Raw genomic sequence first — 24,201 nt, forward strand, 5'->3', positions numbered from 1 at the left:
TATTTTCATCATGGATAATCTAATGTTAAATTCAGAAAGTGTTGGGAAAAGTGTTACATTTGCTTGCTAGGAGAATCAAAAAAATGTCAGAAGTGCACCCATAACAATAGTCTGGCCGAGCACCTATTCTTTTCAAAAATATTCCCTGTTGATCTATTTATTATATTATTTCTTACTTATAAGAAACAATCTTACTTTAGTGTAAAACTTTGGACACTAACTGTGAATATCTGCAGAGTCCCCTTGTAAAAACAATTCTTTCTGACTGTCTTTATTTACAAGGGAAAGAAGTTGCAAATCAATTTCCACATAGGAAAATGTAAATAGCACACCCTTATAAATGTCACTCCTTCCCACATTAATGTAAACATTATGTTGGGTTTTGTCAAAGTATGATTTATATGCTTATATCAATGACCACAAATGGTAGCGAGTTTTAGTGAAATTTATGAAATCGGCCACACTCAATTGACGAGTGTCATCATTAACGTTTCCAGGTATTTGCCTAGTTGGCAATTTCCAGTTGAGTAATGAAAAAGCCATCCACTGGATGACTTGTCGCCATACAACAGACGAATAAACAATGGCAATGATGAGATTTTAATGAAGCACTGTGTGTTCATTCGTTAACATAAGCCTTCTGCCATAAGGAAATCTGTTTAAGTATTGGCTCTAATAGGACCTATCATCCTCTTTGATGTATGCAGTGGACCAGTGATTCTTCAGAATGAAAACTCGCTTTGTTGTTTGCTGAGAGGGGGGTGCAGATTAAAGCAGCTTTGTCCGTGCATAAATGGATTATCAGCAGGTAGACTGCTCTCCCGTGTTGCCGCAGAGATTGTGTTAGAGCACTTCCTGCCTGTCCATGGAAAGGACCATCTGCCATTTAGCTCTGATTGATGGTCCTGAACAGACGTCAGCCTCGGATACGTAGGACACCTGCTGAATCCTGATCAGGCTGTTGGCTCTTATTAGCAAAGCCAATAACTTTGTCACCATGGCATCCATGTCTTGATCCTCGGCTTTAAATGAGATCTCAAATGTGGATGCACATGATAGATGCAAAACATGGTGAACAAATTTGGGTGGCACCACTCCAACCTGTCCTGCCCCATAAAGATGTTTAAATAAGGCTGATTATGGGATGCTCTATGCCCGACGCTAATTAGATCCACAATCAGGCTGTAATTTTTTGACTGGCATCAAATGGGCAAAGTGTGCCAGTTCCTTTTTGAAGCGAAAGCTCACCCTGTGACTAAGTGTGGCATGTTGACTTCAAGCACATGAAAGGGGAAAAAAAGCACAGTGAGAAACAACACACAAAACAAGAAAGAGGATGATCAGAGGAGAATATAAGACAGGAAAGAGAGCGAGAAACATCACTACAAAGATTTAAAAAAAATGCATTGTTGACAGAATGTTGAAGTCTGCTGTGACCTAATGGATGATGAGTACTCTTTCAGGCTATTCAATGCTACTTTCGGAAGCATGAAATAGATAAGAAATGCCTCTGTTGTGTAATCTTGATTGATGGGTGTTCTTTTATCAGTAGAGCATCTTAAATTTAGGCAGTATATTTCCATTCGGGTGTCTTCATGCATTCATACCACTAAGTGGAACCAGCATTTTTAGAATTTTCAGTTGAAAATAATTCCATTATTTCTATTTTAGTCTATGACATTTCACGAAGTACTGTATGTGCTAGAAATAGTAACATCAAAATACAAATTTTATTCACAAATAGAAACATTTTTATAATTTTCATGCAGAAACCCCTAGTGGGATTTTTCTTAGTCTTAATGTGAAATCCATTTTATTATATATATTCGTACACATAAACAAAACAAAATATGTTACAGCTACTACTATACAGTGGATCAGTATTATGCACAGAACAAAACACATCCTGGCAACAACCACACTATTGACCCTCTTGGAGAAGGGGGTGCTCTCAGCCAGATCACAATCTCTGATATCCGCCAAACGTCGGCCAGAAAAAAAGACCCCAGTCTCATCCTGACATCCATCTTGTATTGCTCATCTCGTTATCTCATCAGGTCTGTCAGGATATAAATTGGAACACAGAATATGCAGGATAAACAGAAGCAGTGTCCTCTGTGACACGGGCTGTATAAGGCATTGGCATTACTGACGTGCGTCGCCGTTTCATGCAAGTCCGTTGGGAGATTGATTACAGTGACGTGTGGCTTGGCTTGAGAAAATTAGATGTTCTTGTCATTTACAAAATACAAATAACTATTCAATTATGTGGCAGCAAATTATTTCAAAATCATTCCTCGATGGATTATGTGCATTATTGATGCTTAGTCTGGCTCTTCCCCCTGCAAAATGTGCGTGTTTTGGTTTGTGAATGAATGTTATTGTTGTTTTTCGTGGTCTGTCAGCATGTTCCTTCTTGTTTGATCCAGCAGTTTTGACATGAATGCAGAAATTCATCAAAATATGCCAAAAGATCAGTGCATTATTTTAAGATAAGATGTTCATTGATTACACCCATTCGTTGTGTATTGCACTGAAACAGAAAAATTATATCATAATAATGCAGTTCTTGTCAAAGTTACCATGTATAACTTCCATCTGGTCATCCCATTCATTTAAAGTGATAACTCCCTCCCCTTTTTTCTCTGAGTTGCCAAATGTTTTTGGGAATGGAAATACCCAGACCTCAAATGAAGCCTCTTTGCAATCAGCTAGTGCGTGTCATCATCCAGCATGTGTGAAATTAATGAAACTGTTCTGATGGGAGATGGGAGTGTGACCGATAAACAGTAGCATCCATCAAACTCAACAAGACAGGCCTTGCAGTATGCAGATGGTGTGGTGGGGGGTCGTTTCTGTATAATTAAAAACGCACTGGACCTGTGTCAGTGTTTAGATGCATACTAAATTGCCAATAATTTGCAATCATATCTTGCATCCTTATCTTGTACAAAGGCAGAGTAAACAACCATGTGTCATTGCCTTCACATCCAGAAAAAGTCTTCTTTTCTCAGTTTTTTTTTTGTGTGCTTAATATGGAGAGGCTGAACTTTACTTGAAGATATGGACCATTTCTCTCTCTAAATAATGAAAAATATTTACTCACTACCTTGGGTTTGCTTGAGGACTCTTTATCTTCTGTCAAACTAAGACAGCTCTTTGTTTTTCTTGTCAATTACATCCACGAGATTTAGCCTTCACTGGCAAAACAAGGGGAATTTAGACAGTGTGGACATTGTTTGAATAAGCCTGGCAATCGGACAACTCTGGACTTAAAAAAACACACTTCAAGGTCATTCATCTGATGGAGTTTGTTCATGTAAAAAATAGGAGTGTTCAAATAAACGTTTCTTGCATTTAATTTTGAAAAGTATCTGCATGTTGAACTATATATTTGAATTTCCTCAAATATAATGTGAACAACCTTGAATATGCGTTTAGAAAAATGTTTTTTAAGAAGAACAATGATCTAAAGTTGACTTTAAAGATATTCAAATACTTGCTGATGAAAGAATAAGACGGTAATAATTATTCATCATCGCTCGCTTAAGTCAGCAGAGCTCAAGGTGCATGTTCAACGCTCCTATTTTCAATGAGCCCAGTGCAGCTTTCATCTTTCCAAACACAAAATGGATATTGTGCTTCTGCTATGACTCATCCAGCCAAGGAAAGACTCATCCGGCATGACACTTACTACAACGTCTAGAACCACTGTCCTCATGTTTTCCTTCTCCAGACCAGTCTTGAACCAGAACCCACATTTCAAGGGTCTTGAATCTCTGCTTGTCTTGGTCTCAGTAGCAATAGTGTGGTCTTCAGCACACATCTTACTACAAATTAATTTCCTTGTTTCTCCTGGCTATTCCTTTTTCTGGTTTCAGGATGATAAGATTTATCCGGGTCTTCTGACATAAATTGGTAGAACAGTGTAGCAATGACCCTACAAAGTTTTCCATTTAACAGGGTTATTCATTTGGTTGGGCACAAGTCGCCATTCTGGCGTTTGCTCCTGTGTGTTTTCGTGTGCTGGACAACTGCAGCCGTGTGTCTCAGCCTTCCTCGCTTATTGAGCATGCCACTTTCTCTGTGAGCCACAATCCTATTATACCCCTCTACGGCCTCTTGGTGGGCTGATAAGAGCAGTCCGACACCCTGCAAAGAGCCAGCACTGAGCCTCCATTTGCTGCGGTAGGTGACTTTCCTTGGCTGAGAATTCTTTACACAGCGTCTTGATTCTCAGCCCATCTTGGAGAGAATTGGATTTTTTTTTTGTGCTGTGAACCAGTCTTCGTGGAAGTTTGAACATACATGTACTACACATCTCCCATGTGGTGCACACAATCCCTAATCATGGTTTGACACACAGCAGGGCATCTGAAAGCATTATTGGTTCATAAATGCCATATCTCCTCCTACCCTATTCCTCTCACACACCCAGTCTTTGAGCGTTTAGTGGTTGGGGATTTGTGCAGTGCATATTAAGTTCATAATATTTATAAATAGAAAAAGAGAAAGGCATTGCTACGCCAAAATAAGTCAATTATATACAGAGTTTATGATTTAGGGGGGAGAATCAACTGGAATCAGTGCAAACTGTGACTCAAAAAGCATTGCTTTTATAAATAAATACTCATTTGGACTCAACATTATGACCGAGATATTATTTTGAATTTTATTTTAAAAATGGTCTTAGTGTTGCACTGTGGCTCTTCCTAGCTTTTTTTTTTTTTCTAACGCCTCCCGCTACTCAGCAGGAATCATAGTCGCCTCATTAAAATGTCTTTTTGAAAAAATATAAAGTATACTGTAATGTTTCTCAAGATCCCTGGTTATCAGTCTGGCTCCTCTTCTTTATTTCATGTGATTTTCCATGTTTCATGTACCACTCGGTAGGCTTGGGTGTCAGCTGACAGTTTGTTTCATTGCAACATATGTAGGAGTGAGTGTGCTGACAGTGCTCTTAACCCTGCCATCAAAGCCTCAGCTTCCCTCTGAACCGCGTGCCATGCAGCCCCCTCACCGAGCCTTATGCGAGCGTCAATCCAGCCTCAGCCCTCAACATCGAGCACTAATTATGAGTAGGCCAGCAGGCGAAGAGGGCATCTCTCTTATATGACTCTGACACATTAAGGAGGAGGGACCAGGAGAAAAGAGGATTATAATTAGGAATGTGGCCCATATCGTGCTTTCATTTCTATCCTTCCTACTCGTCTTCATCTGCATGTTTTAGAAGGTTCACCAATTACTGAGGCCTTACCCCCAACTGCTTGTCCATCCACCACCAGGGGCAAGAAGAAAATAGAAGTGGAAGAATAGCACAAGTTAAAATTAACGGTTCTATTAGAGACAGTTATACTGGAAAGTCCGGAATTATCTATCATTGTTACTGCCTCACCCTAAATTGCATTATATAAAGACAAACCTATGTTGAATATCACCCTTTAGGGACCTCACCGTCTTCCTAAAAACCTGTTATTGGTACCTGTAAAACAAATTACACTAGAAGCCACCTACCAATGACTCATTGACTTTCTATCATTTTTCTGAGGGCAATTTAAACGACATACTAGATCAATTTTGTTGAAACATTGATCCTACCTCTAACCATTTAGCAACTGTTCAGTTTAAATGTTCGATGCGATACAGGATTTTGATTGCATTTTAGACACAGACACACACCCACCCGCAAAATAAGCTGACCAATATCGCCAATAAATTGTGCAGTATCAGCAATATTAGAGGTGACTACAGTGCTTAGTGAAGGTGAAAACAAGTCAAACCAAGCAAAGAAAATGGTTTAACCTTTTCAAATGGATTGAAGTGGAGTTTAGTGTTGGCTATGTGGAGGACACTAATGTGTATTATAGTGAGTTTACTGAAATAGTGTATGTATCTCACCTTTTTTTAATGCAACCAGTTCCAAATATTAACTCACTGAATATGATTGAAAAAGACAGTGTATGTAAAAGTACTGCCTGATCGGTATAGTGTCGCTACTGTAGTAAATTTGCAAAATTGTAGCCAAGAAAGACTTTGATCAAAGTTCTTTCCTTTATCAGACATTCAATGAAAGCCATTGTTTGAAACATATTTTGTCTGAAAAGAGCAGTCATTCCATTTCTGACAGTTTAAAATAGCCCAATTGATGTAAAAGGGTTTCTTGATGGAAAAGTTAGGGCAACTTTGTCCCTGTAAGTACAGACACTATCACTCATGAAAGCTCCAAACCGAAGGGCATCCCAGTCATTGTCTTCCATTTCAGTTTCCTTGTAAAACAGCAGACGACAGCAAAATGAAGCACTCTCCAGCTAATCTCTGTCCTTGTTGGTCAGTATCAGCTCTTCTTCCCCCTGTCGCTCACTGCGAGGACAGATTAGAATGAATAAATTCAATGATTTGGCTTGGGCTTTATAAGATAAACATGTGCTGCAAAGGCTTTACCTCTTCATATTTGTGTTGACCCCATCTTTTTGAGCTACCCCGATTCATAACTTTTTTATTGCCACTGCTTTATATTAAGACACAACAGGAGGGGCACATCACGGCCTCTCACGAATATAAATAGCCAAATGTGAGGTTTCTTCTGAGCCATGTAATGTTCCTGTCATTCCTGCCTCTCAAAGCTGTGCCACACCAGGGACACCTTCTCTCACCCCAGGAGAGAAATTTCATTCTCACATGGTCAAGAGACCTACACCATCCTCAGAATATAAAATCAGCCAAGAGGATTGAATTGGAAGCAAACTGCCACTCGGCATGAAAAGCACCCTTATTAAAAACATACTGCAGTGGGAAAAAGAGGGAGGGGGTTAGTGTCGTAACATGGTCAGAGTGGGGAATGACTTCATATAATGTTGCTTCGAGATGATCCTTACCAAGCCACATCATGAAAGGGACCCGATCCCTCTGGTGCATTAGTGACTTTAAATTATTAATTAGTCAATGACCTTCATTCTATCAGTATGGATAACCTGCCAAGATTTGTAACTATCGGACTAACAGATGGCACTAGTGACATCAGTGTACAGTATGTATAGCAACACAAAACAAGTGAAGGTGAAACCATCTTAACGCGATGGTCCAAAATCTGTATTGAGACAAAAAGGTCACAATATGTATAAATATTGGAACAATAATGAGCTAGTCTCATTTGACTCTCAAATGGATTTACGCAGTGTGAAATGTGGCCCTGATTAATTGCTCAAACTGTGAACGAAGCCATGACTTGTGACATTGTGTGAATTAAAACGTCAACGTGCAGGTTTATTGTACCTATTGTTAGTCAGTCGACGTTGCTTCCATAACGACAGTCATTGGGGGAATTAATTAGGTCAAATTGGATAATTTTCCCACAGTACACTGGAGTGCTACGGCTTCGTGTTTGGGAATCACTGGATTAGCTAACACAAACACCACAGATTAACAGACTACTACATTACCTTCAGGTCCATCTAATTGTTGGGAAATTGAATGCAGCTCTGAGTGTCGAGCCAATCAATACATCGAGCTGGCCGAGCTTACGACCTGTAATCCTGCAAATCTTCTCCAGGATCGAAAGTGCTGTACCAAACATTAGTGGGACTTACACAGTACTGCTAAAGCATCATTTATTTTGTGAATCTGCCCCCATCTAGATTCCCTCCTGCCTCTACTTGTTGATTTTTCAATAAAAGTCAGCATTCATTCCATTAAGATAAACATCGCTGCACTGACCACTGACACCACGGCACTGAAACGTTGAGCTTTTGCTGCTTTGTCTGCAGTTAAGCGTGCGCAGAGCGACAATCATCTGTCCTAAACCTTCTTAGCCTTTGGCCACATCTAACTTGATACGATAAACAACGGCAGCACTAATCTGATCTTTGACTTTTAGTGGCGCGGGGCATCTTCTGAATGATCAATGATGGCAGCAATTAAAATTTTTTTTTTCCTGCCAGAGCTCATACAAATGCTCCACATATGCTTTGCCTCCCCCACTCCTGTTTGTTTTCCCATGGACTCGCGTCTATTTGCTGTGTACACATAAGACCTCTATTGCTTTAGTTGTTATCATTTCAAGGGTAAACCTACTTAATCCAAACACAGTTCAGCTTCTAGACTGTATGGGCTGCCACATATTACCAACAAGAACTGACGCTCATTTGAAATAGATGGATTATAATATCTCTCCCAGAAGGCTTGGAAGGGGTACTAGATTTATGAAGTGTCTAGGGGAATCGTTGTAGATTATCCAAAGGCTCAAACGGCACTCCTTTTTAGGTCATCCACCGAGGTTATAAATGGTTGAAGGTCAAGGCTCTCAAGTTCATCCACACAGAACTCCCACCTAGTTTTTTTAAGTATTTGCTTTGTGCTTTAGGCCTCAGTCATGCTTCAACACAGCATGTTGTAAAGTTACCATTGTTGTCTTACTAACATGAATCTTTTAGGACCCACCCCCGCCCCTTTCACTTCACCTTGCAAACCACTAATAATCAAGCCCATTCACCTTGCACTTTAAAACATTTTAACGACGGTGAAATTTGTAGCTTAACATTAATCATCCCAAACTCTGGCAACAAACTTCCACAGATAGGGAAGCATTTGTCACTCTACAGAGTGCTTTGGTGTCATACATTACAACTGCCACTTCATCCAAAGCTTGGCATTGTCCCATGGAAACCTATTCCATGAAGAAGTTTTGTGCTGATGTTCAGGCCAAAAAAAAAAAACCCTCAGATTTCTGCAATATATGAGTCAGCAGTACTGAGGCCATTTATATGTTGTGCCTCACAGCGTTTGCCTTATCCCTAACTTCAAAGTAGTTGGAAGTATGGAAATCTGCATTAATTCTGAAACAAGTGTACACATTTGATTTACCACTTCCACTGCCTATTGATAAAATCAATGGAATTTGTGTGTCAAACTCTCCTTGTTCTTGCATAGCTCTTTGCTTTTTTGGATTCTCTAGCCAACCCCAAGCAACAATCGAGGGACACCCTGAATTGGTTGCCTGTCGGGTGGTATTTTAAGCATAGGAAACCTGAAACAAAATAAAAAAAACATCACACTGATTGTCTTCTCTTTGGCCACTTGTCTTTCAATACCCCATTAAAATAGAGTTAGACCTCGCATTACTCTCTAGCGGTGATGGCCCTTCGTCTCATCTCATACTTTTTATCGGCCTAATAGACCTATGATGAAATATTGCGGACCTCTACCTTTGTCTCTTTGTGCTTCGCTGAACTGCAGTCATGAAAGAAGTAAATGGTTCACCAGACTTTGACAGTGTCCCTGTTTCAAAGGATGCTTTCAAATAGGCTCTGTGACATTAGGTAATAGCATGCATAATATCTCTCAGTTGCATGGTCGAATGCCTTTGTCATGAACGTACTTACGACATGAAATAGTGAAAGGTTGTAGCTGGGGAACATTTCAAGTCAAAGTGCACACTAAATGGCAGCTATTGCAGGAGAAACGAGAGGACAGTGTCAGTTCGACAACCTTCTTGTGGAGGTTTACAGTTATACTTCACCATATATAATGCATTTTACGCACCTTTGTTATGCAAATAGGGAACGATGAAAAGAATTTCATCACCGAGAGATGGGATTCCAACTGCCCCGCCTCTTCGTAAGGATGGCTGGAGGTGCAGCATTGCAGAAAAGTGTAAGCTACCCCCCACCCACTTGCACTCCAATCTTGTTGAGTGTTGATGTATGGTGCTTGGCATTTTGATATTTCACGTGCTTCTTCTTTGCCAGAGATAGATCTCTGTCATTGGTAGAGATGCTCAGGGGGTTATCTAAATTGAGAAATCTGTGGGGGAGTAAGTATAAACACGAGCAGAAACTCTGCCTTTTCAGTCAAGCCAGTGTTGATATGAATTATTCAAATGCTTTGTTGCCTAAAGTATCAAAGATTTTTTACTGACTTTTTCAGTTTTAACTTGTGTCAATTGTGTTACATCATTTACCTGTATTACCAAGTGGTGAAAGTTGTATCTCAGTTTCCCTTTGTACATAGAAGACACACATTTTATATAATATTATGTACAATATTTTCCCCATGGTACAATATTTTCCCCATGGAAGGAGACCATTTGCAGGACAGACTCACATTTACTCACCCTATTAGTTTGTCTGATTAGTTGCAGCCAATACATACAATGAAGAATTTGTTTGGGATTATAATCTTGCATAGTTAAAGACCTGGAGACATATTGCTCGTAGTTGAAACTGTGTTTGTGTATTCAGCATTCAATCTGTAGAATAAAAGACTGCTGCTCAGAGTAAGTTGCATTTGAATATATTTTGTCTGATACTCATGGTGCACCCAACAACTTTGGTCTGGTTCTGAAAGGAGCATCTGAGGTTGTTGCTTTGTGCTTCCTTTTTTTCCCCCCATGATCAACTCCCTTCCCAGGATGAATTTAAAGGCTTAGAGTGTTGGGCTGCGTGATCTGAAGATTTAGGAGAGTTCTTAAGGGCAGCGGTCCTAAACTCTGTAAGCAGCATTATAATCAACCAGAGAACTATTACAATATATCCAAGCCATAGTCCGAGAAATATGATAATGTAACTTGACAATAAAAAGGTCCTGTTAATAATCTTTTGATAGTGATCTACCAAAGGAAAAAAAATACTGTCTGAACTCTGAAGCATAGCTTTCCTAATGTCCCGCTGAGTGAATACATACTGCCTATCTCCCTGTGTACAATTTCCTGCCCGTTGAGCACATCATTTAGTGCCATTGAACACAGGGCTATTTGAAACCTTGAGTAAAAGGCTGGTGCACCGTCTATCATTCACATGTAATTGCGTTATCTTTGTCCAACATACGCTCTGGAAATGTGCATTTACACGAGATGTCCTATGGCTTTCTTTTGCACAAAACATGATAATATGTTTAGTCACAGCTGGATATATTGCAGGAGAATACAGAATAGTCACACATGGAAAATCTCTAGAAAATACAACATTCTTATTCATTCCATGTCCTGCAATTGTTTCCAGCAGCTCAGAGTGAGAGAAGCTTTGCTATCTTAAAGGGAAATGAAAAGAAGGCAAAGGTAAGGCACATTGGAGATTAAACTGAGGCCATTATTGAGGGCACTAGTGAGGAAATCATTTGGGGATCGGCTCAAAAAAGGGTGAGCCGAGAGAGTTTTAGTCAGGTCGCACAAATGCTGACAGCAGCTTCTGGAAAACTCTCTAATGAGGATGAGCAAGCTCATTTTAAATTGGCTGGCTTCACAACTATTGAATATTTCAGTACCAATTCAAACGGAAATGTCTTTTGTTGTTTTTCATCAATTCCTTCAACATAGGAAATCTATTTTATCTGTTGATTTCTTTATCTTTAAAACCCTTTGTTATTGATTCGATCGAGGAAGATGCGGTAATTATCTGAGTTAATGATGGGATGAGAAGAGCTTCTTTGCTTTGCAAACATCAGATTCATTATCAGCTTGACAAATAGGCCAAGATGGCGCAGCTGTCCCGATGTTTATACACACAACGGAATATGGAAATGTGACGCTGTTATGAATGCAAAGGTGAATTATGCTCAATCCCTCCTTAATTGCATGCAGAGTCAGTCAGTGCTTCAAAGACTTGATTTCAGCTTCTGTGTTTAGCATATGTGTGGACTTTCACTTTTAAAAATCCACAGGTAGACAAATTATAGTGACAGCCTTTTTCTAGTAAGAAGCAGGCCATGCACAGGGCTGGGGATTTGAAGGTTGTCAGTGGTCTACTTTCGGAATTGGGGCTGCAAGGACAAGCTGGTGGAGGTCGGTCAATTGTCTTTCATATGATAATATGCCGTAGACACGAGACACAGTGAATGGAAACAGAGGAAATTGAGCATTCAGCAAATTCAATTTGTTGTTCATGGTTAGTAAGTAAGACATTATGTATTCATTTCTGCTGAGTCCTAGAAATCCCCTTATTTCAAGTGTGATATCTCTTTTGGTTTCCAGACTACATGCTGCTATGTGATAAGATTGGCTACAGGATAAATTCTGACCACGGAGTGGGGGCTTTTGCTAGACCGTGCAGAACAATTCTATTCTCATTTGTTCCCTGGCTAAAACATTGAATGCAATCATTTGAAATCTGTCACTGCATTTTATAAACTGGAAAGCTGTGGTTCCAGTGTTTGCGCTCAGAATCCACACTGACAGCATCTCTTGCCACTCTGCGCTCTACCACGGTATCATATTTAAACACATTACACAGCCCAAATTGAGTCAGATAGCATTTCTACAAATGTCTTATTGCTGCTTGTTATTTCCCTAACTCCAACTGTTTCAAGTAGCCTATTTGCGAGTACTGCAGATCATGTTTAGTAAACTCTCACTCATTATATCAGACCCTGGGGAGAGAAGGACCCTTTCACTCCATACTATCAAAGACACGAAGCTGCCTTAGCCAACATGAGGAACACACAAAAAGTGAGCGTGCTCAGCTTAGAGCACCTCTAGCAGTAGGAAGCTGTCAACATTCAAGGTTTTGATCAAACCCTTTTGCACTGTGTGATGTTAGAAAGGTAAATGTGACCATAGTTTAGTGCAATTAGAGAAGCACTTTATGAATGTACTACAGCAACAGATGTCACTTTCTAGAATGGGATTTTTATCCCCGAATATGAAGCTACCCCATCCTCTCACTACTAACTCTGGCTCACAGTTTTTATTAATGTATGCTACTTTCTCACATTCCGAAAACATGCATGTTAAGTCAATTGAATGTGTTGTAGCGTGGTGTTGAAGAATACTTTATCTTAGACCAAAACTCGCCGAGGCCACGACAAGACCAAGACTTTTAGACAAGATTGTTATTTTTAACAATCATGTAAATGAAGTTGAAATGTTGTTTTTCAGAGAAAGTCCGGAACCCCCAAACCAGCAAGACCAATAATGTTTGGAGTCCAGACTGAGACAAGACTAAGAAGAATGAGAACATTACTACATTGCACACAGGTATGAAAACTGTGTTTGTCTATATTTGATTGGAGTTTGTCTCACAACTAAATGAAGGTGTATGCTGCAACTTACCAAGTCATTTCGGAAAGGGTCCACTCACTTGCGAATGACAAATTGTTCAACAAAAAGATGGATGGAGGACTTTTTATGTACCTAGCTGCTATATCTGCAAAGGTCACACCTCATTAGATAAACATGCTGCCATGTGAACAGGGTATTTACTTCTGCACCATTGCAGGGTAGTTTAATCTACCCACTCTATGACCGCTCCAGTCTGCTGTGAAGGTTTGCATCCAGTTTGAATAAGCTGTGCAACTTCCATTATTCAAGGAAAGTGCATTTTCACTTTTTCCACCAACAACACTTCACTAGACACAAAAAGCATTTTCTTCAAAAAATTGCAGCCCTATTGATGCCAGCAAAGCTCAGTGACATCAATATAAACAGGCTAATCTTACATAAAAGCCTGTGTCTGAATAGCCAGGCAGTTGAAACGTTTTAGCGCAGTGTGGTAGCAATGAATAAATAAATAGATAAATAAGACACACCATCACAGGGTTGCTGCCTGTGCATTGCACCCCAAATCCCATGTGGTTGGCAACAGCTCCAAATATGTGATTACAGCAAATAATACCCCCAGTATTTTGTAAGTCTTTAGCACTGCAGTTTGGCGACAAATGAGCCAAAGGTAGCTCCCCTTTTTAAATCCCCCTTCTCTACCTCTGACTGCACCTCCCTGCTGAACTTTGTGACCTCTTGTTATTATTTTCTCATTTTTCTCAGCTTCTACCAGTGCCATTAGGGCATGCCACTGATTGATGTCAACATGATGGAAAGCCATCACTAACGTACATTCCAGTGATGACATATTTGCTGCCCATCTCTTTTTTTTTAACTTATTCTTGATCTTTGTGCATTATATCATCTTAGAATACTTTTCAAGTTCACATGATAAATTGTGTACCCAAATATGTGTAGCTACTACAATCAATCACAGCAACTGGGATGAATTCACATTTCAGAGTCATGTGGCCAAATGCTAATTACCATATTGCCTGCATATGCATATATAAAATTTATATCTGGATCTAAAAGAGGCCACATTTTCATCTAGAGACATGTGCCTATGTGTATTTTTGTTTTTCACTTTAAGCCGCCATGACATATTTTGGAATTGTACCTTGAGAGAACAAAAAAATTGCTGAATTTTTATCTCAAGCACTGAGGGAAAGTATTAAAAAGCCTAATGAGTAGTTTACAGCAGTGTTTCCCAAACTTAGCCTACTTTTACGAAAGAAAAATCTCATGGAACACCCACAAACAAAAATATCATATCAAGTACTGAAATAATGATTATATTACCTCATTTTACTTGCAAATGTATATCCTCAGTGAAATATTTGGCTGTTTACTTGAATAGAAATCCAATATGCATGACTTCGGTTTTAAGAAAGTTGACAGGTTGATAGATATCAACTGAATCGTTGTAACTTCTACTATGTAGTTATGTAATGTAGAAAAATTTGATTGGCCCATTTAAGTGAAATTAGGGACTGACTTATTTTTCCTCACTTGAATGATCCATGCAAAGCCTTCACAACAAAAATACCCTCTGGCTTTTGGTTTTACTGAATTTTAGAAAGCCTTTTAGATAGTTATACTGTCTGTTAGAAAGTGCCTTACAAATTACTCCTTGTCAAGGCGCTAGTTGAGGTTTCAATGTGATGGCTTGTTATTGATTACACTGGTTTTAGTGTTCAAAAAGTATAGTTCAAGCATAAAATCGTCTAGTGTGCTTCATTGCTCAATGACCTCCCCAAAAGCAGTCAGTTCCAATATATCACAGTTACAAAATGAATGTCACTCTTCGTCTATTCATCAGTCAAATTGTACACATTCTACATGATTAGCCATTCTCGGTGGAGATTGGAAAATAATCTTTTTTTAATGAGAGGTGACGATTATTACAGGAGACCTTTCAGATGTGGTTGAACGAAATGTAATTGAATCCCACGGGGAAATGAATAAAACACATGGTTAGGCATCTAAAAATAATTACTTTGTCAGTAAAGAAAACCTACAGTCACCATTTGAATACTAATGGGAAAGACAGAGTTTCTGTTGTTTTTTTCTGGCAATTTTTACCTTACTTAATAGCTCAAATTATTGTTTAATATTTTTTCTTCATGAACTGAAAGGATTATAAATGGACATATAAAAAAGCATGGCTGCAAAATTCTAAATCCAGTATTGTTAATCCCTTTTGCTTTGAGATAACACTAATCAACTTCATTCTGTGTTTTAAATGCATTGAGATAGTTTCAAATCATTTATAGCTTAGGGAAGGGAATCACCACTAATGAGGACCACTTGTTTTTTTATTTGCTTCATTGACAACCATCCAAATTCAATAGTCACCCATCACATTAACAAGTTGGCCACCATCCTTTGTCTCTTGTCCTTGGATGCTCTCACACCAGATTCAAATTAAAAACATAACACATTTTGAAGAGCAACAGGGGGAAAAAATAAATAAAGAACACATTTTAGAACAAATCAACATCAGTGCAATTAAGCAACACAGTACACACTATTCAAGTGTAGTACTTTTCCACCAAATCTGGATGGGACTCAGCATCACATGCACACCCCCACACAGGCAGTCCATCGTTGATCTGGTCCCTGTGAAGAAAACCTAAGGTGCAAGAACAATTAATAGTCCACATTAAACTGCCAGTCAGAGAAGAATAAACAAAACAAAGATGCCTCAAGACTCGCAAGGGAATAAATTCATTTTCTTTATTATTGTTATCAATATTTAAGTATTTTTACTATGGGCATAACAACACTGATGGAATTATAGTGAGAGGGGTGATTGTAAGTGCAGAGCAACATGCTACATAGAGAAAGAAGTGTCACATAGTGCTCTCTAATCTAAGACCTCTCTTCATTAGTAGATTCAAAGTACCAGAAAAAGCAGCACGACCACTCAAGTACAAATGCCCGATGAGTGTTAAACACAGTGCTTTGACTATCAGTGTATGTATTTAGATTGCCCTCCGTTATATTCCTGATGCATAATCGCATCAGATGATACAGAAGAATGTGGTGTATTGCTGCGATATGTGCATTTTATGCAAACAAAAATAATATTAAGTGCAGCTACTTATCATAAAAAGGTATGTCTGAGTTCAGCCTCAGCAGTGAGTGTACCCCCTCATATACATTTCCCTCTATTCATATGTACATGCACATCAAGTGCAAGATAGAATTTTCAGTATTTCCACCTTTTTATAGTTCTACACGCCAATATCCGAGACGTACAGTACATCAGACCCTCATCAGGAAAATTGTTCATCTAAATCACACATGGGAGATAGCAATAGTGAAAAATAAATACAAAATAAATACCAGGCCACGTAACACGAAGTGGTCAATTTTTTTGTATCAATTAAGTGCAAACATTAGGCGTAAAAGATAAGTTCTGGAATTTGACCCCCTTGCACTCCTGTGCCATTAGTGCTGTCTGATGAGCATTGAAATTGAAAAGTCACCTTCCCACATTGCACCTCAGTCATGCCTTCCTGTCCAAAGTAGCTCAGTTCATTCCCATCAAGAACCACACTGGCGGTGTAGAAGGTATCGGGCTCGATCTGAACCGGGTACTCAAACCACACAGGGAAAGTGTTGCTGGACCCATCCGAGAAATATTTGTTGAGGTTTTGTCCCATCAGCACTCCCTGACGTTTGAGCTCTATCTTAGCACTGTACTCTGTCGATCCACAGCTAGAGCCATAGAGTCCAAAACCCGCAATGAACACTCGTTTGTCCACAGCAAACTGTATGCTGTCGCAGCGACCTCGATAACGCCACTGATTGCTCCGGTAGGCGCACGACTGGAACCTATGGCACCGCTGGGGTGTCAGTCCCTTTCTTGGCTGGCTGACAAATTGAAGTTCAGGCTTCTTGGCAGCTGTGTACCAAAGGAAGATGTCATTGGTCTCGTTAAGCGTCAGCACGCCCGACTGGGCCGCTCCATTGGCAAAGTCATCCAAGGCCATGGTGGGAATGCGTATCAGGTACATGGCCTTACCCAAAACCTTCCGTTTGTTGTCAGTGGACATAGTGAGCTCCTGTCTCTGACACTCAGCCTCAGCCCAGCTGAGTGCCGCCTCAAAGACAACTATCTCTTTAGCGTTAAGTGTCTCTCGCTGGAGGATGCTTTGGAGGGTTTGCGAGTCGATGTCGCAAAAACCCTCGGAGCGTAGCGCCAGATCGGCCTGAGCGTCGATCACTTCCCAGCAGCGCTGAGTCAGCTCGGGTTCTTCGAATAGGCAGCTCTGCGAGAGCAGGACGCAGGCGTTCTTGGCGCTCAGGCTGGTCTCAAGGAAGTTCACGCAAGCACGTGCCAGGTGGGGGACAATATACTTTTTGGCGGCGTAAAGAGTGGCTAGGACTGTGTCAGCACTCAGGTCGATCTCATCACAGTAGATGTACCTGTTGAAAGAAACTTGGTAAATTTGGGAGCGTAATGAAATCATACATACACACAGTCACTGGTCACAAACTGTTTTTTGAGATGTTGGACTCCACAAAGTCCTACTCAGAGATAACACTCGTGTGAATACACTTTTTACCTAAATTAGGTCATAAACTATGTGAATCACTTCTCAGTATGATTCATTGCATTCTATCCCACTGCACACTGCAACCAAAATAATAAATATACATTTGTTTCGCCACTAAATCTCTGGTAGTGTGACAAATTTAGATTTTGAAAAGACTGCCCAGTTCATATCCCAAACATTACACCATGACAATAAAAAAAAACATATATTCAGTGTTTGATCGAATGTGAGGATTCTTACTTCAACATTGCCAAAAAAGCAGGTGGTTCCACATCCGGAATGTCAATCTCATCATCATTTTCGGCCAGTTCACCATAAAACATGGCGTGAAACACTGAGCTTCCCACAGCCAAGACATACTGTTAGAAAATAGAAGAAATGCATTGGTTCATATAGTTATATAAAAAAGATGGATTTTGGCTTTAATAGCTTGTTTAGTTGTAATTGAAGTTAATGTTTGCGAACGTGCAACTGTGTATTTAAAGCACAGCTGTCGAACAATTCCCCATTTGCAATTACTGAAGGTTGCGTTTGTTCGGTTTCCTTCATAATGAGCAGTGCTCAGCCAGATAGAGCGGTATTTACCCTCGGGTTGAAGAGGCACGTTTCGAACAAACAAGATTGCATTTGATAGGAATAAAATGAATTTATAATCATACCATTCAATAGTGTAAATTCAATTTCCTGGAATTAATGACTAATTGCAGCTTGACTGAATTGAGTGCAATGTAATGGCATTTTAGATATGAGAACAAATATATTAATGAGACCATCTACTCATGTACTGTTTCACTGTGCATGTCAGTTTTTATTGACGGCGAGATTACAGAGATTTGCATCTCACTTGGAACCTGTAGTAATATTAGTGTAAACCCAATTTGTCAGAACGCAAATTTATACAGATATTAAAGATTATTTCCCACAAAGAGAGGTCAATTACGAACATTTTTAAGATGTACTTAGTCCCACCTCTTGGCTTTTGGCCTTAAGTGCCAAATGGAGACAATAAAAACTGCTGCATTGACCGTCATTAAATCCAACTGGCATAGTGTTTCAGTTTTTAAGTGCAGTCAAGTCATCCACCATGCCGTTTCATAACTACCATCTCAAAGTGCACAAAGCAAATAGCAATTACGCATTTAGGTCTCATACAATGGAGGGGAACAAAAGACAAAACCTCTCAGACTGGATTTATCTGATACTGACAATATAGGGTAGTCAGCTGGGCCCTTTCAGGGCTGTGAAAAAAACAACTTAATGTGAATTTTATAGTAGATTGAAATAGCCGCATGCTTTCAAGTGATGTCTATTGTCCTGCCATAAAATGCAATTCTTCATGGAACAAAATGTCAATGTCAAACACTACTTCTCAATATGGCTAAAAAAAGGATAAAAAGAGGTCTTGATTAAGATATTGATTGCTTCTTGTTATTCAGGCATTGGGCTGCAAATGTAGAATAGATTCTGATTATCTCCATAGATGTAATGAGTGTTCCGTTATTGTGGTAGTGTTAAACAAAAGTTGAATACTGCAATTGCTAATACACAAAGAAGTTCTTGTGTGGTGCAAGGATGGAGTAACACTCCCTTTTTTTTCTGTCAGACTCATTTACATAAATAATTGAGGACTGTCTCGAATAGGCATATGTTGTGCGGAAGTGAGAGGGGCACAGAAAGGATTTCAGTTTCCGTCAAGTGATGAGGAAAGCTTATGAAATGCGGATATTTGTTTTGTTTTGACTGACGGGTCAAATTCTTACTCTGTGTCCTGGCAGCCTTTTGGTTCTTCCAGGCTGACCCACCAAAAAGTGAACATCTGCCATTAGCTCATTGTTGTACATCACAGAATTTCTGAAAAGACAGCACACAAGAAGATTGGGATTATTTGTTTTATCTTGGAGCAAATTGCTTAGGTCATGCATCAAATTACATGAAATGCAATGGTTAAAAAATAAACATTTAAACAGTTAAAAAAATAACTGAATACCAGACTATTTGGACTATCACACCTAGTCACTTCCAGTCAAAATAGACTGACTGTATATCTATCAACGTTAATGGCTGCCAATGAGATTAACAAAGAAATAAAATCAAAATATTTCTGATCAATTTCTTTAATCTCAGTGTTAGAACTGGCAATATACCACATTTACTCTGTGGTCAAAGTAAAAGCAATTCATTTTTAAGTAGCTCTCGTTTATTTGTCACCATCAATGACAGCGATAAACTCCGCTGCCCATTTTACTATAAACTTTATGATGATAAAAAGCAAAATTCTATAAACGACAAAAACCATAAGCTCTCTACAAAAGGTCTACCTATGAAGCCGGATTCATGTATTATTGAGTAAAGGAGCATGTCTCTGTGGTAGGTAAACAAAATGTTCTGGAGAGACAACAAAGCCTGGTCAAAAAAAAAAAAAAAAAAATTTTGTACTGGACAGCTGGGATCTTTTGCCAGTGTGCCAAAGTAAATATTTTGTCTTTAGAAGAGAACAAACTGGGCCTTTGTGGATATAAAGTGCATCTCTTGGCTGTCCAGTCTCTGTCTATGAAGCGGCAAAGTCTTAAGACTCAAAGGAGGTGTCAATGAGAATAACCCCAGCAGATTAGATCTCACATTCACACATAGAGGACATTGTTCATGTTTTCACATTCTTTCTTCATTGGTTAAGTGCCATAAATGTGCACCTACCTTTCTCTGATGGTGGAGTAGAGTCCTTGCCAGTTACAGTTATGTATAGTGTTGTTGTTATTGAGATTCTGCTGCTGGTACTGTTGTACAGTGGTAGCAGGTGCCGGCTTTTTGGTAGGAAATATGTCCGCTGCCATCTTCTTCTTCTTTTTGTTCCTTAGAGTGATAATCTCATAGCAGACAGGAGGCAGTTTGGGACTGCCGCTGGCATTCCCCTTCTTGGAGCTTTTGCTTGACTTGCTTTTTACTGACTCAGGCAGCATTAAGAAGAAAGTCAGACATTTCATGTTCCTTCCCTTGGCATCGACCATGAGTGTGTTCAACTGCTGAGCAGTGGAAACTCGCGCAGAGAGGGCATTCACTGGGAGGAGACAGCTGCGAGGGAGGACCCTGGAAGATGACAGCGCAGGTTGCACGACTCGGACGCAGTGCACCACTCACTAATCCACTTGGAGACTTGGAAACTTGCTTGGCTTGTCTAGTTCTCGGAAGAAGCCAGTCCGCACTTGGGATCCACTTTTTTTCTTTGTGAACTTAGATCTGCTCGCGGGAATCCCATTGCCGCTGCGCACCGATGAGATCCGCTCTACAAATAGCCTTTCCCCCCTTGGTCGCTCTGCTGAGGGTTGGTCTGACAGCCCCAGATTTAGTGCTGCTGCAGTGGTTGTCAGACAGACAGCAACGGTGCCCCAATCCCTCTCATCTCCCACTCTTTCTCTCTGGCCGGATCTTTCTTTATAGCTCACTTTCTCCACTTGAGCGCTTCCATGGTCTTCGCAAACCTTCCTTCCCTCGCTTCCGTTCTCATCCTGGATGCTGCGCTTGTGGATGCTCTGCTGATCCGCTCGTACTGCTGACTACAGAGATTAAATGGAGAGGAGATTGTGCTCAAGCCCCTCTACATCCGCCTCCCCCACCTTAGTGGAATACAGAACTCATCATAATGCAGCCAATAGCATCACTCCGCTCTCTTGATTGGCTCATGCGGAGGAGAGCTGTGCGTACTTGAATATGCAATCGTCAAATCGCAATTAAAGTGACAGCTACTATATGCCACAGGAGCAATATGTTATGAACATTGGCGAACTTGTGGAATGACAGCAGCAATATCGACAAATCTAATTTAATTGACCAAATAATTAATATTGTATTGTACCATAACGCATCTAGGATTTACATGCCAAGTAACTAAATATATTCTTGAGATATTGTATACTATTTTCAGGGTAGGAGAGCCTTCTAGTCAAATCAAATGGAAAAACTGATATGATCGCATATTTCCACTTCCTAGATATTTTTGGCAACAAGAAATCTCTTTGCAGAAATTCCTTTTGGGGGAGGGTTCACATTCTATTTTGAAGCAAACAAAAATAATGCAACTTAGAAATTGTTCTTGTCAAGTCATCTCTGCAGAGAAGCAGACTCAGCCATGAATGCAATGCACTTTTCAACAATGTATAATGCATGCTCTTTGGCTCCTCTTGTGCAGTTGGCACTTTACACGGTAGGGATTCTATTTAAAGCACCAGTTAAAATGTTTTAAATGTTTGTGCAAGATGGTATGAAGTTTAAAATCTTCATATTGTATTATTTATACTCCACATCATTGGAAATGTTTAATATTGATTTTGCTTTACAAAGTTTTTTCGTACCAAAATGCTGTAGTTTATATTGGTTTAATGTGCTGGTACATGGAGTACTTGGGTTATGATGTCCTAAACCTACAATGTTTCGACTTTTGGACATATCTGCCTCAACAATCATTATCATCACCATTAAGTCTTCTTCACCATATTTTAATCATAGCTCATGTACAATACATGTCTGTGTTTATGCACTATATTTGCCTTTTTAGCTCTCCTTTTTTTCACATTATAGCCCCAAGAACATCTTGTTTGTCACCAAATCCAGTTTTTTTTTGGTCAAACAGACAGCCCTTATGTCAAGGTCAAACTAATTATTCTTCAAATAACCCAAAAATAATCTTGGGAATGTAAGGAAGCGAGTTACACGCATAAATTTTGATATTGATAGTGAAAATTCCAGTCGTATTTCTATCTTAGGAACAGAACTCGGTGGTGCCTCACGGAGATTCCGTATTTTATCTGCAAAAACAAAAGTGAAGCAACAACCTTGACAAAGCCAGTGTTGAAGGAGTATTTTTTAATCCACTTCTTTGAGCCACTATATTGATTTTTTTTCTCCATAATCCCCAATTATCTGTCTCAGTGTTTGCTTCACTGAGAAGCATTAGCCCACCAAATTCCCTAACTGTGTGTGATGTAAAATAGAGACATTTGCTATATGTAACATAGCACCAACATTACAGGACATGGTGCTTTCAAACGCTGGGGCACCAGAGATGTTACCTTGGAAACCACATTCACACACTACAGTTGCATTGCACTTTTGAAGAGACTTTACATCGCCAAAAGGCCCCTGAAACCAAACAACTTCCAGTTCACATACCGAAAATGACTTAAATTGTAATATTCCGACTTTCTTTCCACCCAATATTACTTCAACCACATAACATTACAAAAAGAGCTGTTTTGTGTTCGCATAGACTTAACGTCAACAAAAGTTAAAGCCCAGAAAACCAAAGAGCTTCCAATTTACTTGACATATATATATATATATATATATATATATATATATATATATATATATATATATATATATATATATATATATATATATATATATATATATATATATATATATATATATATATATATATATATATATATATATATATATATATATATATATATATATATATATATATATATATATATATATATATATAAGCAACAAAATGACTTTATTCTCATAATATTTCAATTTGAATCTTATTATAGTTCAATATATGATTTCACATTTCAATTATAACCTCATAATATTTCAATTTGAATCTCTTAATATTGAGATTTCTCTCTTGGATTATTACGATATATTACTTCTTGTAATTTCCCGTGGCACACCTGAGCATCGCTCACAGCACACTGGTTGGGAAATACTGCTCTACTGAATGTGCAGATACACTATATAATGACAATATGGAGAATACTTTCGAACACACTGCCCACGGTCTTCTCACATGCTGGCTCCCACATTTTTCATTATTGCAGTGAGAATTGTACTAGCTTTTACATCAGTATACAGATGAATAAGCTTCTGGGTCTTGGCCACAGTCCCATTTATGCTGTAACACCGGACCTTAAGACTCATTTGGGGATGTGAATTCTTACCTCTAGGTGCAAGTGCACACAAGAAGCCTTGGTCATGAAGTGGACTTCATCAATTCTTCATTTTATACATTTGCCAACCACTTAGCTGAGCCCTTTCGAATAATGCATTTCAGGGTTTCTTGCAAAAGTGTGGGCTCCGAAGATTTTAAAAAAAGGGCATTCATAACTAGGCAATAGCAAATTTATAGAGGTCATTCACACACAAACCAACATACATTTCCACTACCCTATGATCCTAATAAAGCAGAGGAAAAGTGGCAGCAGGAGAAACAATGGCTCAGCTGTCTATCATTTTTGAATGATATTCAAACTAAAGCACAAAGCCAGCCTGGCAGACAACAATGCAATTTAAGTAAATTATGAAAGGTCAAAAATAAAAATGACTATAGGGAGCATAACATATCAGTATGATTCAGTTACTCGAATTCATTTCACTCGGGTGTCGAGACACATCTGTACACTGGCCAGATTTTGAACCCTATTGCAATGTGCAGGCTGGCAGATGACCACAATATGAAATGAATTGTGTATGTGTGTGTTTGTGTGTATGAGTGTATGTGTTAATCAACAAAAAATGCCGAGCCAAGAGAAGGTCAGGGGGGAGATTGGCTTTTTTTTTTTTAACCGAGTGTAAACAGTCCCTGCAGAAAGCTGTGGAAAA

At 39.2% G+C, this 24,201-nt stretch overlaps 1 protein-coding gene and 1 long non-coding RNA gene across 2 annotated transcripts in view; one reads left to right on the forward strand and one right to left on the reverse strand.

Annotated features, from left to right (window-relative positions):
- LOC144205523 (uncharacterized) overlaps positions 1–24,201 on the forward strand; it is a 118,825-nt gene that overhangs the window by 22,670 nt on the left and 71,954 nt on the right. The window contains exon 5 of the long non-coding RNA XR_013328115.1: positions 12,866–12,964. This is a non-coding gene — a long non-coding RNA (uncharacterized LOC144205523). The remainder of the gene's footprint in view (positions 1–12,865; positions 12,965–24,201) is intronic.
- On the reverse strand, positions 15,753–21,193 carry btbd3b (BTB (POZ) domain containing 3b). The gene is made up of 4 exons (XM_077730202.1): positions 20,290–21,193; positions 19,356–19,446; positions 17,836–17,954; positions 15,753–17,464 (listed from the first exon to the last, which is right to left on the reverse strand). Exons 1-4 carry the CDS (start codon positions 20,598–20,600, stop codon positions 16,432–16,434), a joined length of 1,554 nt encoding a protein of 517 aa, XP_077586328.1. The 5' UTR covers positions 20,601–21,193; the 3' UTR covers positions 15,753–16,431.

Source organism: Stigmatopora nigra, chromosome 12 (assembly GCF_051989575.1).
Source record: "Stigmatopora nigra isolate UIUO_SnigA chromosome 12, RoL_Snig_1.1, whole genome shotgun sequence".
Lineage (NCBI taxonomy): Eukaryota > Metazoa > Chordata > Actinopteri > Syngnathiformes > Syngnathidae > Stigmatopora > Stigmatopora nigra.

What these genes read in the sequence shown, in the direction of transcription:
- btbd3b (XM_077730202.1), bottom strand. Translation starts at nt 20,600, where the DNA reads ATGGTCGATGCCAAGGGAAGGAACATGAAATGTCTGACTTTCTTCTTA. An exon ending in TACTCCACCATCAGAGAAAG is followed by an intron (nt 19,447 to 20,289) that starts GTAGGTGCACAT and finishes CTGTCTTTTCAG; the next exon opens with AAATTCTGTGATGTACAACA. An exon ending in GCTTTTTTGGCAATGTTGAA is followed by an intron (nt 17,465 to 17,835) that starts GTAAGAATCCTC and finishes TTCTTTCAACAG; the next exon opens with GTACATCTACTGTGATGAGA.